The sequence below is a fragment of the Chlamydotis macqueenii genome, chromosome 7 (genome assembly GCF_036417535.1).
Source record: "Chlamydotis macqueenii isolate bChlMac1 chromosome 7, bChlMac1.mat, whole genome shotgun sequence".
Taxonomy (NCBI): domain Eukaryota; kingdom Metazoa; phylum Chordata; class Aves; order Otidiformes; family Otididae; genus Chlamydotis; species Chlamydotis macqueenii.
The window spans coordinates 7,851,232-7,864,850 of record NC_141562.1 but is presented as its reverse complement, the minus strand read 5'-3'; the positions used below and the strand labels follow the sequence as shown (position 1 = coordinate 7,864,850).

General features: G+C 34.2%; 1 protein-coding gene across 4 annotated transcripts in view; it reads left to right on the top strand.

Annotated features, from left to right (window-relative positions):
* Positions 1-13,567, top strand: part of SHLD2 (shieldin complex subunit 2) — a 38,301-nt gene extending 24,734 nt beyond the window's left edge. For 3 of the 4 annotated variants that reach the window (XM_086751790.1, XM_086751791.1, XM_086751792.1), the window contains exons 4-10: positions 479-586; positions 1,326-1,520; positions 2,342-2,476; positions 5,215-5,421; positions 6,307-6,541; positions 11,240-11,355; positions 11,971-13,567. In XM_086751790.1, the coding sequence (XP_086607916.1) occupies positions 479-586; positions 1,326-1,520; positions 2,342-2,476; positions 5,215-5,421; positions 6,307-6,541; positions 11,240-11,355; positions 11,971-12,143 (1,169 nt within the window). In that variant the 3' untranslated portion in view covers positions 12,144-13,567. The remainder of the gene's footprint in view (positions 1-478; positions 587-1,325; positions 1,521-2,341; positions 2,477-5,214; positions 5,422-6,306; positions 6,542-11,239; positions 11,356-11,970) is intronic. The other variant, XM_086751793.1, reaches the window with a different exon arrangement.
* The last annotated feature ends 52 nt before the right edge of the window (positions 13,568-13,619 follow it).

Here is a 13,619-nt window from a genome sequence, read left to right as displayed (position 1 = left end):
TGCGTATTTCTCTTTGTTAAGAGTTCTTTAAGTGTTTATAGGGAGGTGCAAAGGTAGATATTGTAAAGAGACTGAAGGTAAGTTGGGCTTTTTCTTTTCTGCTTAGACATTGTAATCTCAAAATACATTAAAAGTGTTTCTCAATGAGTCTAGTACTTTACTACTCATTCTGAAATGTTGCACAACAATAATTTACTGAATACTGTCACCAATGCCACTTATACAGAGGCTATAGAATATTTTTTTTATTTGAAGAATTACATCAAACTACGGAAAACATTTTTTTAACTCATTTTAAATGGTGTTGGCAGATTTAAAAAAAAAATCACTTTGTTTCCAAGTGAACTCTTTTGAACTGTCTTTTACACCTGTGTGTATGATGGTTCTATAGTCAAGGAAAGTGTGATATGCTTCAATATTGTTGATACATGAGTTGATAAAGTTGCTCTTTTTTTTTTTTTTTTTTTTTTTTTTGCAGATATAATAATGTACGAGAATCTTTGGTGTGGAGAAATCATGCTGCAATCTACATTTACCAGTCAGTTACTGAATCTGGGGAACTGCTCTGCTCTCAATCCTGAAGAATGTGAGATGATATTGCATAATTTTACACAAGAATCATAGTAAAATAGCTACTTAAACTACTGAATTTTGTTGGCAATGCCTCGTACCCAGGATAAAATGAAAATGTGAGCAACTGAAAGGTACAAAACACTACAGGAAAGTATGACAGGAACACTGGTGGACAAGGTGTGGACATGACATCAGATAGGGACATGGAGTTTATGGTTAAGTTGGGTGGTTACCATTCGAAACTCTGAAGAACTGAATTATTTCAGCTTAGTTTAAAAAACAAGTTATTCCAGGACTTAACCATAAGATGTCAGATTTCATGAGGATTAAATTTTTTTCAAAAGTAATTCATTGCAGGCTATTAAGCACAAAGTCTTGAGATATCTGGGCCATGGAAGATTGGAGACTAAGGGGAAAATACAGTGGAAGTATCACCATGAACTTGCATTACTATTACTGTCTTCCTACTGTCCATTATTGCCAGCTATTTAAGGCAGATTCTAGGGTAAATAATTAGGAAGGGCTATTTTATTACCAAGCTATGATATGAGACAACTTTTCTATTTTTGGTGCAGATGAGACCGATGAAGTACAGTTTAATTTTGAATGAAGGGTTACATGTCTCAATAATTTCTTGCATTACAGTTATTGTGAAATGGTTTTGGTTTTGTCAGGGTAAATATGTACCAACCCATAACTTTTATACTTCTAAGCTTAAAAAAAGTCCCTTTGATTTTGTTTCTTCATATAAGTCTATCCTATAGTGGATGGTGATGTTCTCCATGGCTTGTTGGCATACGTATCATCAGAATTTCCGCACTTTGGAGACATTCCACAAAGACAAGTTCAGAGGCTGGATAGTGTTCAGTATATGCAGCTAGACCAGCTCCAGCCAAATACATTGGTTCACTCAATCCTGAAAATTATCAGCATTGCTGTATTAACAGGTAAGTTTCTTCATAATCAGGCCTTACAGCTACTTCCTAGTATCTTCTCCACTTTTGGAAATGAAAAAAAAAAAAAAACCCCGAATTATTCTGGGGCATGCTCAGTATTTCATGCAGTGTCTTGTCATGTTTCTTTAACTCATTTCGGACAGTTAAAGACCACTGTTCCCACCTGGAAAAGGAGTCTTCTCTTTTCCCTACGTAACTGTTTTTTAAGATAGACATATTCATAATTTATTATTGCACATATCTCAGAACTGTTAAATATTTAAAGCAAGAGTTCCTCTTCAAAAATTATTTGTTTATGAAAAATATTGTAATTTTAGTGTGGAACAGAAGCTTACAGGCAGTATCCTGGGTAACAGTGCTGTAGAGATCTTAATTATTCAATTTTTATGTACTGTTGTTAATCTTCTTAGTATGCCTACACATAACTAAAGTTTTCTTTTATGTGAAAACTTCTAGAGAAATGTTTCTTTCAGTGTATTTCACAGAAGTTACAGAAACTTTAACTGCCAATTATGACAGTCTGTTGCTGCTCAGATACGTCCTGTTTCAAAGAGAGATGTCCAGTTGCTGAGTATTTAGGTGGATAAATGTAAATTAATATACTTCATGCATTCCTCCCAGCTAGATTCGTGTTGCTGAAGAAATCAGATTGCTTTCATTCTGAACTGAAGAAATAGGTATATACTTGTTTGCTTATAATTGTAACATAAAATACAATAGCAGGATGATTTCATCTAAATAGTGAGGCATGTGGGTTTTGTGTGTTTATATGCTTTTTACTGTAGAAGTCATATAACTTCAAACTTTTTCAGAGTCTGTGTATAGCTACAGAGGTGGCAACCAAAGAAAAATTATTCTGACAGTAGAACAGAAAAGAGATCAACACTACAGGATGGTGCTGTGGGGAGCAGGGGCTGCCTGGTGCCCTCAACTTCAAAGGAAAAAAGGTAAAGTCATTGTACCTACAGGTAACTGTAAAAGGATATTTGTGACAGTATTACCTTTTAAATGCTTGGCTGGTAACATTTTTCCATTCAACCTTTAAATACTCCTCTTGGAAGTGCAACATACTTGATACCAGTTTTAACATGTCTTCTCTGTTTAGAAGCAGTGCCATCAGCAAGAGAATTTAGAATTTAGCATGTGTATTTAGAAACTTGAATTTAGACACGAGATGCACTGGTGCCTAGTTATGTAACTATAAAAGAACTTGTGTTAACTATGTAATCAGTTTTCCTGAGTTTTCCTTTAGTGTTGTCTGGTTTAGTGTGAATTGCTGGTGTTCTTTCTGCTTCTGATTTTTAATCTCTTCTTTCCACCTTACTAGAGTGTCAGGCTTTATATCCAAACAGTCTGGCTATCAAGTCTAGTTGTGACAAACTAAAGGCATCTCTTCCAAGAATTACATAGGCTGTGTTTTAGCAGTGACTGCTACCAAATTTTATTTTATTCTTTGAGTTGTTATGTTAAAATAAGTGAAACTAGGTTTTTGTTAAATGGATAACTCAAGAGTTTGTATTTCTAATCAGTGGATACGCTTGGGAAGTAAATGCAGTATTACTTGAAGTGCTGAATATATCTGCCTAAAAAGCCAGTTTTTGTGTAGTGCAAAATACAACCCAGAAAGGTTGAACAACCTCATAGTGAATCTTCACCTATTAAATGTAGACACTCTGAATACTGCCAGTTACACTTCAATTTATAAGTAACCTCTGCTCCTAGAAATCATTTAACTGCAAGACCTACCTCTTAAAGTACTTGAAGAAAATGGTCCAATTTAAGCACTAACCAATTAACTTTACTACATAATACCTACATGGCTCTTATTTTTGCACATACTTAAGCGTGAGCAGGTATATACTGTTCGTTAGATGCTTAGAAATCTGATAGACGTTATTATGCTAGAATATTACACTTTTCAAAGTACAGAATTTTAAAATTTCTTGTAGCTGCAAACAGAAGATACCAAAGGTGACTTCTAAGACACAATAACATATCATTCTCTGATATTTAAAGCAGAAAAGGTGTAGATCTCTGTAGCGTTAAGTATTTATATTTGATGTAAAGTTCATGTCTTGGCGTTTTAATGATTATCTGAAGGATTATCGGAAATTAAAGATATGAGTAGTGTCTCAGTTGTTCAAATACTTAGTCACAGACAAAAGATGAACATTTGATCCCAATAAGATAGCCAAAAAGATAAAATCACATGATACTAAAGCATACACAATACGGCTATATAGTGTGAGTGGGTTAACAAGGAAGAGCATGATGTCCATCCTTGCTAGGAGTCATAGATCAGCTGTGGTTTGTGTTTACTGGTTGTACTAGCAGATTAGAAATCTCATAGTCTTGTAGAGGGAGGTATGGAGACTTGTAATGTTTAAACTGTCTAGATACTTAATGTGCATAAAACTATAGAGTTCTAGAGCATCTAAAAGTTGCTGCCAGTATAAGTTTAATTTATTTTTCATCTGTTGCTAAAAATCACTTCAAGCTTCTGGTATAGAGTCATCAGACATTCAATTCATGCTTTATGCTCATCTGGTTTAGATTACCAAAATGGAAAGATTTATTTCATTAAATACATTTCTGTAAACTTGATTACTTATAGCTTACTCATGATCAATTTTCTAATCAACAGGGCAATGTCAAAGCTCTCACTAACAGGTTGAATTCAGGTGTCAACCAAATCTTGTACCCTAGTTAGACTATGTCCTCTGCTTCCATATGTCCTGTCTTGCCAAGTGCCCCTCTGTTTCCTCCTGTTCGGATTTTCCCTCAGTGTTCCTTTAGTGTTACTGCCTAAATCTTGCTTTGGACTGGAGCATAGTCAGGTCTGGAGTGCTGCAAGATCTGTGTTCAGATAAGAGGTATGTGAAACTAGACTGATGCTCAGAGGTTTTCTTGGAGTATTTTACTGTAAAACACTGCCTTGACAGCAAATTTTTCAGAAGCTTGCAATTTTAGCAAGTTACCACCAAAAATCAGACTAATAAAAAATATGAGAGTACTAAAAAAGTACTAATAAAATGCTTATCCAGACACTTGAATATGTTTAAAAAAAAAATCTGTATTTCCCTAATCTTATTTCAAAAAGATTTTGGCTGCATCTTTTGGCTTGAGCAGACATGGGAGAAAATAACAGTGTAAATGGTTATCAGACTTGATTAGTAGGTGAATACTGGATTGTTATAACAAAGTGAAGGACAACCCAAAACATATTACTCTTCTGTAATCTCTATTTTAAAGTATTTTTCTTTATTGCAGAGTCAATTGGAAGATGGAAAATGAATTCATATTTTTAAATCAGAGCATTATGGAGACAGATTATTAAAAAACAGGGACATATTAAAGATGGAAATTGATTAATAACATGAAGATTTCTTCTACACATTGCCAACTTTTCCTTATTAGAGCTGACAAGAAATTTCAGAACTGGTTTCTTTTTTAAAAAGTTGAATTGTCTTGAAAGCTGAATTCAGTACAAGAGAAGTGAAAGCATCATTCTGTTAGTGGAGAACTCATGCAAAGTTTATAGGGAAAGATTTGAAATAAAGTTTCCAGAGCTGACCATATAAGATGATCTTGCTGATTTGTTTCTCAGACTTGTAAGTGTCCTTGGTTTTCTACAAATTAACCAAGGTGTAGGAAGTAAACTCTTGTTTCCTTTTTTATTTTGTAGATCACATATGGGACTTCAAATACCTTCTGGTCCAACATAGTTCTGTCTCGGGTGACTTTGAACTGCACACAACTCCATGGTCGTCCTGTGAGTGCTTATTTGATGATGATAAAAAGGCAATTGAATTTAAAGAAAAGTTTCAGAAAAGCAAAACACCCCTCATGCAGATGACAAATCTCTCAGCACATCTGAAGGAAAAATGCTCAGGTAAAGTTGTTATCCATAGCTCTGTGATGCCTGTTATGCGGTGCATACCTAAACAAAATAGACGGTCTGATCAAGTGAAATGCTTTTTTTTAAGCTAGCACAGTTCTGGGAGTCTGAATTTATTCTGGAGGCTGCTGCTCAGTACACAGCAAAACTGAATGCAACCTTCATTCAGTGAGCCCAGAGGTGAGATAGGTGTAGTATGTGGTGCCATACAAAGATCGCTTTGGAATACAGGGAGAAATGCTGCCTTTTGTTGTCCACGCCAACCAGTCTAGTAATGATGTGATTAATCACTGAAAGTATGTTGAATATTATTTCTCCAAAACTGGAATTCTCTAAAGTAGGAGCCAAGTACCTACTGCTATTGAAAAATTCAAAGAAAAGAACAAAGAATACACTTTATACAAACAGTTGCCTGGTCCCAGATAAACCTAGGAGATTGCTAAGGTTGGTGTTAAGCTTTAAGAAGTAATTAAATAAGGTTGATATTGCAGCATTTACTATAGTTCACATATAAATAGTGGAAAACTAAGTTGTTAAAGCTATACTTTTCTGTGTCTTTGAATTAGTGTGGAAGAAAAGCAATTGGAAATTGCCCACTTTTAATCTCTTGATCTCTTATTCAGGCTCTTCTATATAGGCATCTACCACAATAGTACCTAAAATGTATTACTCTTATACATTTTTAGGTAATATTTAACCACAGTGATTTTTCACTGCATAAATCATCTCAAAACATGAGCATGTGCTACTAAAGGAAAAAGAAAACATAAAGTTTTCATTGATAAGTAGTTTGGTTTTGAATCAGATGTGACGCTTGCTTTTGCTTTCAGTTATAAATAAAACTGAATGCAGATTTGATTGAAATTGTTGTTTTTGTAGGAGTGGTTCAAGTGAAAGCCTGTATCTTAGAACTGAAGTTTACCATTTCAACTGGTCAGTACAAGCAGCTCTCCTTCCATGCTGACACTTCACTGGAGTGTGTTTTGGCTTCTCTGCCTGTGATTACGTATTCAGGTTGTGCGAAGTGTGGTTTGGAACTACAGGCAGATGAGAACATGATCTACAAGCAATGTATTAGATGTTTGCCATACAACAAAGTGAAAACATTCTACAGGTAAACAAAATAAAACTGAATTAACTTGTACTATTGAAGAAGTAAGCTACAACTTTCTCCATTTTAAGTTTCCCCATATATAAAATTCTGTATTTATGGTGTGGTTAGCAATTCATATTTTTCTAAAGAATTTTCAAGGGGCTGTTCTTAAACTGCTGTATTATATTGCCATTATTTATAGGGGTTTTTTTTTGTTTAAGTCTAACTTTTAAATTTCTTTTAATGTTATGTCATACAGCAATGAAGTTTGCCTAGTACTGTGTCAGTAAGCTAAGATGGAGTGGGAGCTTAAGGACCAAAGGAAAACTCGTTGAGCATCTTGTTTTCACCTAAGTTTGAAAAAGTATGAAGGTGCAACCATATTTTTAAACTGATTAATCCATTTTAGCTGTGCAGAAATAGTAATAGACGTTTTCAATAAACATTCTCAGAGAGAGCAGAGATATTAAGTTATCTGTAGATGGCACTCTGAGACAAGATGTATATACCCATTTACTTAGAGAAAATGAACTAAACAGATCTAGCTGATATAGGAACATTAATTAATTAATTGTTCAATTGTAACATCTTGGGCTTTTGAAATGTAAGTATCATAGCAACTTGAAAAATGTCTTGGTAGAGAAGGTTGAGACAATAATTTTAATGGATCATTGCACGCTCAATTTCTCGCTTGGCTTTGAGACTTAGTCTTTCCTCTATGCAAAATAGTCTTGCATCTTTAAGTTTATATGCTATTTACTTTCTGATAAGGGACGATTAAGTGCAAAGAGTTTTTTATTAACTGAAAATGTTCCCCCTCTTTTTCATAAGATTATGACCTCTCATGTGGTCCTGAAGGACCTCAATTTACTCTCTTGCACAAAAGGTGATAGAAAAATGGTAAAGATTTCCACTGATTGTATTCTCAGCATGTGAACACATCTTGATGTGGAACTTAAATGGACAATTTTTCCCAAGAAAAGTCTGTCATTTTTGCACTGAAATTTTGCTCTCCTTAGTAAGAATGTATCTCCTTGGTAGCATTTCCAAATTCTGTACTTTAGGGATAAGTATATTTACATCTGAACAGGAGAAAAAAAAATCTCTCTTATTAGAGTAATATTTTGTTAAAATTAAATTAACTTATTGTCTAAATATGCTGTTCTAGCATTATTGTGCTACTCAACAGCTTGATCTGACAATAGTTAGTATTAGTTTCGTTTATAAAACTACGCACAACTGATAGAAAATGACTTTTTTCTTTTTCCTGTAGTTTGCTAATTCACGTCCCCTTATCTCAGATTGTTTTTGATCCCTCAGTATAAGGAGGTAGTAAGTTCAGTAGGCTCTATATCTAGCAATACAATAGCTACCAGCATCTCTTTGGGAGTAAAAGTTGCATATTGTTTCTTACTTAATATGGGTAAATGTAATAATACTAAACACTGACAACTTCTTGAAACATAGAATTAGTCTGTAATTAGATTTGCTTCTTTGTAATTCAGAGAATGTAGTAGCTTATTAACTGAACAAATTTTTTTAATTTTAAAAGTGTGAATATTTAAGATATGAAATAGACACTATGATGGGAAAATAGATATTATGATGGGATTTTGGTATTTAAGAGACTTACATAGCCTTAAAATCTTGAGTTTCAATACTGTAGGTCAGTGAAGTCAGCACCTGTCATCTTTTTCCTTTGAAATGTAGAAGCCCAGTTTTGTTAATCTGCTGTGATTGTAATGAAGCTCATCTTTCTAGTCAGATACTGAAGACACAGGCTTTAGATGCTTGTGTATATTCTCAGACAACTTCTTTTTTTTTTTTTATTAGATACCAAGAACACTGGACACTTTAACAGTAGCAGTAATAATGAGGCAGAAGATCCTAGAAAGTTATGATTTACCTAAGTGCTATCTAATGTGTGTAAATATTTCCATATTCTTTTTGGGCTAAGACAATGAGTATCAAGCTAGTAGAAATCATTAAAACTAAGAAAGGAAAAATACTTTTGTATTTCAGAGTTCACCTCTTAGGTTTCAGATAATGCAGGTAGGTCCTGGTTTCTTATATCTGTTTTTGCCCAAACTTTCCATTTCCTACCATCTTTTCCCTGGAATTTGGTATGATGGTAGCATTCCCTTCAGATAATTCATTTTTCAGTCCATACCAATGAGCATGCGTCATTTAAAAAGATGAACATTTTAATGGTAGCAGTACGAGATAAGAGATTCCTGGAATCTAACCCTTCTGTAGTAGTGGAAAAGCCCATGTCACTGGCGTACTTCACCAGCTTTGTGTAGAGAAACTAAAGACTATTTACTCAGTAGCCTCTAAGGATCATTTTAGTAGAGTATGTATACCTTTAGTGAAATTTATTTATATCCTTAAATATGTTTGTTTTACAATGATTCATAATTCACCAAGTTAAAAACAGTGGTATTTAATGAATAAAGTTAATAGTAAAATTACATTTTCTGTGGTGCTAGTGAAAGAAAACTAACAGCGCTAGGCTCTGTTTTGAAGGACCATGACAATTCACTCTTGCTGAAGTAAATAAGATTATCTGAAAGAAGACTGACTTAGATGACCTTGAGAACAGAGTATGAACTGAGAAGCAAATAGTCAGCATATAATAACAGGAATGACACAAAACTCATCTTTCCTAATGCATCACTTGGTTTGTGAGTTACATCTGTAGACCACATTTGCCTGTGGTCTTGAAAGCTTTAAATTTTGCAACGTCTCTTACTATGTTTCTCTGCAAACATTTTTAAGTTGATTATACTGTTTCCAAAATGTTAAATTAGTATTTCTGGAAGTCATAATAATTTCATGTACATAAGTTGTCTAAACCGAAATACACTTATTCAGAGATAAAATAGAAACTGCCCACCATTATTTGGGAAGCCGAGCATGTAAGTGTACTGCTGTTAAGCTTTCCCTCATGAAGGGAGCCAGCAGTCTTTAATGACTACAAATAGTCTGGGCCTTGGTTTCTGTGTAAACCAACCAATTTGAAATAATCCCATAGATAATCAGACATGGAGTTCTCTTATCTCTTTTGATCACTTAATTTAAGACTACAAAATTTAGCAGTAGCTTTTAGATTAACAGATGGTGAGTCAAATGGTTTGCCTACTGGGAAAGTGGCATATTTGCAGTCATTTGCCTTTGTGCCTCACAGGCATTCAAATCGGTGCTGTTAGGTGTATTCCACATCATGCGAACTCAATTAATCTATTAATATACACTCTCCAGTTGTCAATATACTGAAATACTGGTGGACTGTCCCATTTGACTGTACAGCTCTACTAGTTTCTTGAAGTGACTGCCCTTCTTTCACGTCTGCTGTCCCTACAGTGAGCACATTTTATCCTGTTGGGGGCATCTCCCCCTGAAAAGTTGTGCAGTGAAGATTATTGTGCCTTCTTTTATTACTTTATTTAACATAGACTGTTTTGATACTGTTCCAATACTGCTATTACCAGAATTTACGTCATTGTGATACGTCATGATGTTTACTATTTTAGTGTCTTCTGTGGGATGGTCAGAACACAAGCGTTGCACCCTGCTTCAATTAGAGCAGTGCAGATTTTCTAAAAAGTGAGGATTGTGATGTTGCAGGTCAAATTGTAAGTCATCTCGGGGCAGTAAAAGAGCATATGTTGGGTGGAAGCTGCATCAGCTGTATAAACAATTAGGCTTTGAAAATCACTCAGAAGCTTGAAAGCAAGCCGAAACTACCTGTTGAACATCACTACGCAGGCCTGGTAAGGTATCATAATCTCCCAGAAACATAGCAAAAACCAATAGCAAGGACTTATTTGGGGGAACAAAAAAGATATAGCATCAATACTGACAGGTTGGAAAGAAGACAAACTCTTGAAATGTAGGGAACCCCTATACTAAAAAAAAGGATTACTTCTCACTGCTTGTCATCCAATATCACTTTTGAATTACGTGAAACAGCAAAATTTGGAAAGACCAGGGCATGTGGGACAGCAGTTCCTAACCAGGTTTATTTAGCACCTAATAAAAGTGCTATTGACCATATCCTATGTAGAAAATGGTTTCCAGGAAGAAAAGAGATTTGTACGTATTCATTAGGATGTGAAACCATTTGGTATTTGTCATAGTACAAGAGATACTAACTTGGTGTTGCATAGTGGCTGTGAAGTGGTGTATTAAGACAGATAATACTAGGTGATGTTGATAGAGATTATAAAATTCCAAGTGATACACCTAAGCTTGTCTCTCTACTTTGCATTTCCAATATTTATATACCCCTTGTATATTTATAGGTACATATACTTTGATATTAACGTTTATACTTTATATATTAAAAGTTCGAAGCCATAAATGGCATAATACTAATTTCATAACAGTGCAGTTCTCATTTTCTTCCAGGAAAAGACCACTGCTAAAGCATTGTTTTCTGCAGTTGTCTGAAAATAAGGCTTACCTGATAGCTTTAGAAGTTATTTTAACAGAGTGGTAAATTCAGTGTGTGTGTGTGTGTATATATATATATATATATATATATATGTCTCAAACTCATTTCAAGTCTCCAGATTTGGCAGAGATGAGTGCATAGAGATTTTCTAGTTTTTCTAGTTCTTAGTGTTATGTTGGAGGGTAATATTACATTCAGAAGCTTTGCTTCAATCCAAAAAACATAGCAATTAACTTTCAAGAGTCTTTTGTTTTCTGATCTAGACCTGCTTTGATGACAGTAGAAGATGGAGGATATGAAATCTGTGTTCATGTGGCATCCGAGTTGATGGAAAAAATCTTCCTTAATATTCCTGCAGACTGGCTGAACAGATTAGTAGGTACTGTTTCATCAGTTACTTGTGATAGAAACAATCAGCAGAGTTCACAATGGAAGTAAAACTTTTAATTATTGACAGTTTAGAATTGGGATGAGATTGTTCTGGAAATATGGTGATTGCTTGTATTGTATGAGACTTATTGAGAAAAAAAACCACCTCAAAGAGAACAGCTGCTGTCTAACAAACTCAAAGTTCAGAGTTGAGGTAGCAACAAGAAGAGGTGAGATGATATAACATTTATGACATGTTATATAACCAAGTATTCAGTAACTATATGGATTCCTTATATGTAAAATAAAATCTTTTAACAATTTTTAGAAATAGTTGACATGCTTTCATGATGTAAAGAACTGAGCGGTGTTTCAACAGGCTTCTCTTGATACATCCTGTTTGACTTCTTGAGAGGTGTTTTACATGATATACAGGTTACAGTTTAATGAGAAACAGTCTTAGCACATTGTTTTTTAAAAAAGCATTAAAAACAAAAGCTTATTTTCTATTCAGATGTTGAGCTACACTTCCAGTAATTCAGTGTAGCTTTCATGGAGGTGAAACTTGGATGTTAGGTTTGGTTGTGAAAATAAAGAGTAAATTGGATTGTTCTGTCTTTTCCAGTGCCCTCCTCAGATATAACCTACAGCACAATAGTAGCAGATCTGTGTCATTTGCTGCTGGCAGATACAGAAGCATCCTATTTGTTGGAAATTAGGAGCAGTTTTGTGCTAGATGAAAACAGCTATCCTTTGCAAAAGGATTTCCATCTGCTAAATTTTCATCTTGATCTTTGAAGCATTGACCTCTCCAATAACTGAGTAAGAGAGTCCATAGGAACACACAGATGGCAAACAGAAGAAAAATGAATTAACTCAAAGAAGCAAATATTTTTAAATTACAAGAAAGGATTTTGTTTTTAACTTAAAAAACCCAAATGGACTGGTATGGAATATCTGCTATAGTATATACTGCTGCTGTAATACTGAAATTGTCATAAAGTATGTTTTTATACATATATTTTTATCTTAAACTCTTACTTGGCTATCTGTTTTCCTTTTCTCCCCAGAAAAATTCACTAGTATTGAGAGACTGAATGTTTTTCAGATAAGGAAGATTAGAGGAAGATAGCCACATTCAGTAATATTCTTTCAGTTACAATATTTTTGTTTGTGTTATCCTATACATTATCTGTAAATTGATTTTGTCTTTGCTTTGCTGTTGTGGTTGCTTTTCTTCTAACAGTAGCATTTCTACCATTTACCTTCAGCAATTTTGCTGCCGTTGTTTTCTCTTGTAAAACAGAACTGTCTCACTGAATCTAATTTTGTGTATCTAGAAGTTATTGCACCAATTTAATTAAGAGGTTTTAAACAGCTCAAACTGGTGAATTCTTTCATGAATCTTTTAAATGATTTAATTGTTTGGTATTTATTGTTGTAATATTTATCCAGCGTAAACTGGCAAATAAACTTAATCACCTTAAGCCAATTTAATCAACTTAACACAGGTCTGCAAAATTTTCTCCCAACTTGATCAGATTTAGAAATTTAATTTAATTCTTTCTAAAGTTGTAGTGTGTTCTGATAGTGATTTTTATCAGTAAAAGATTGAGTAAATGATGACTGCACCTGACTTCATAAAGTAACAATCTCATAACTATTACTCTGCAAAGTAAATTAAATACATAGATCAGGGGGGTTTTTTTTGTTTGTTTGTTTTTTTTTCTCTGATATAAATACTGTGAAGGTGATTAAATACGTTGATAACTATTCTCTGAGATAAATGTCTTTCTCTGATACAAATTGTGCCTGTTACAGAAGCTGGTAAAAGCTGCAGGGTATGAATTGTGTTTGTTCTCTGGCTAGATCCTTGTAGATTTTTACCTGCACTGTTCTCATTTAGGAAAATCAGTTTCCACATACACTATTTCAGCTATCCTCAGGCTTCAAACAGAACTGTTCTCAAAACTGAATTTGATAAATCAAGTTGTTGAATGTATTAGAATGCAACTAATGACTGTTGAACAGCTTTCATGTGCTGTTTATTGGAAGTGGCTACTTACAAATGAATAACCATGTTTCTCGGTGCTAGTTTGGATTCTGTTGGATATCTCATGTGAAACCAGTCTGAGATTGTTGGGTTTTAATGATGTTTTAGAGCTGTGTAAGCTGTATGTTTTCTTGTGTACCAATAAAGGGGAATGTCATAATGTTTCTGATCAGTGTGGCAGCAAGAGAGAATCCTAAGGATTATTGGATGACTTTGAAGAA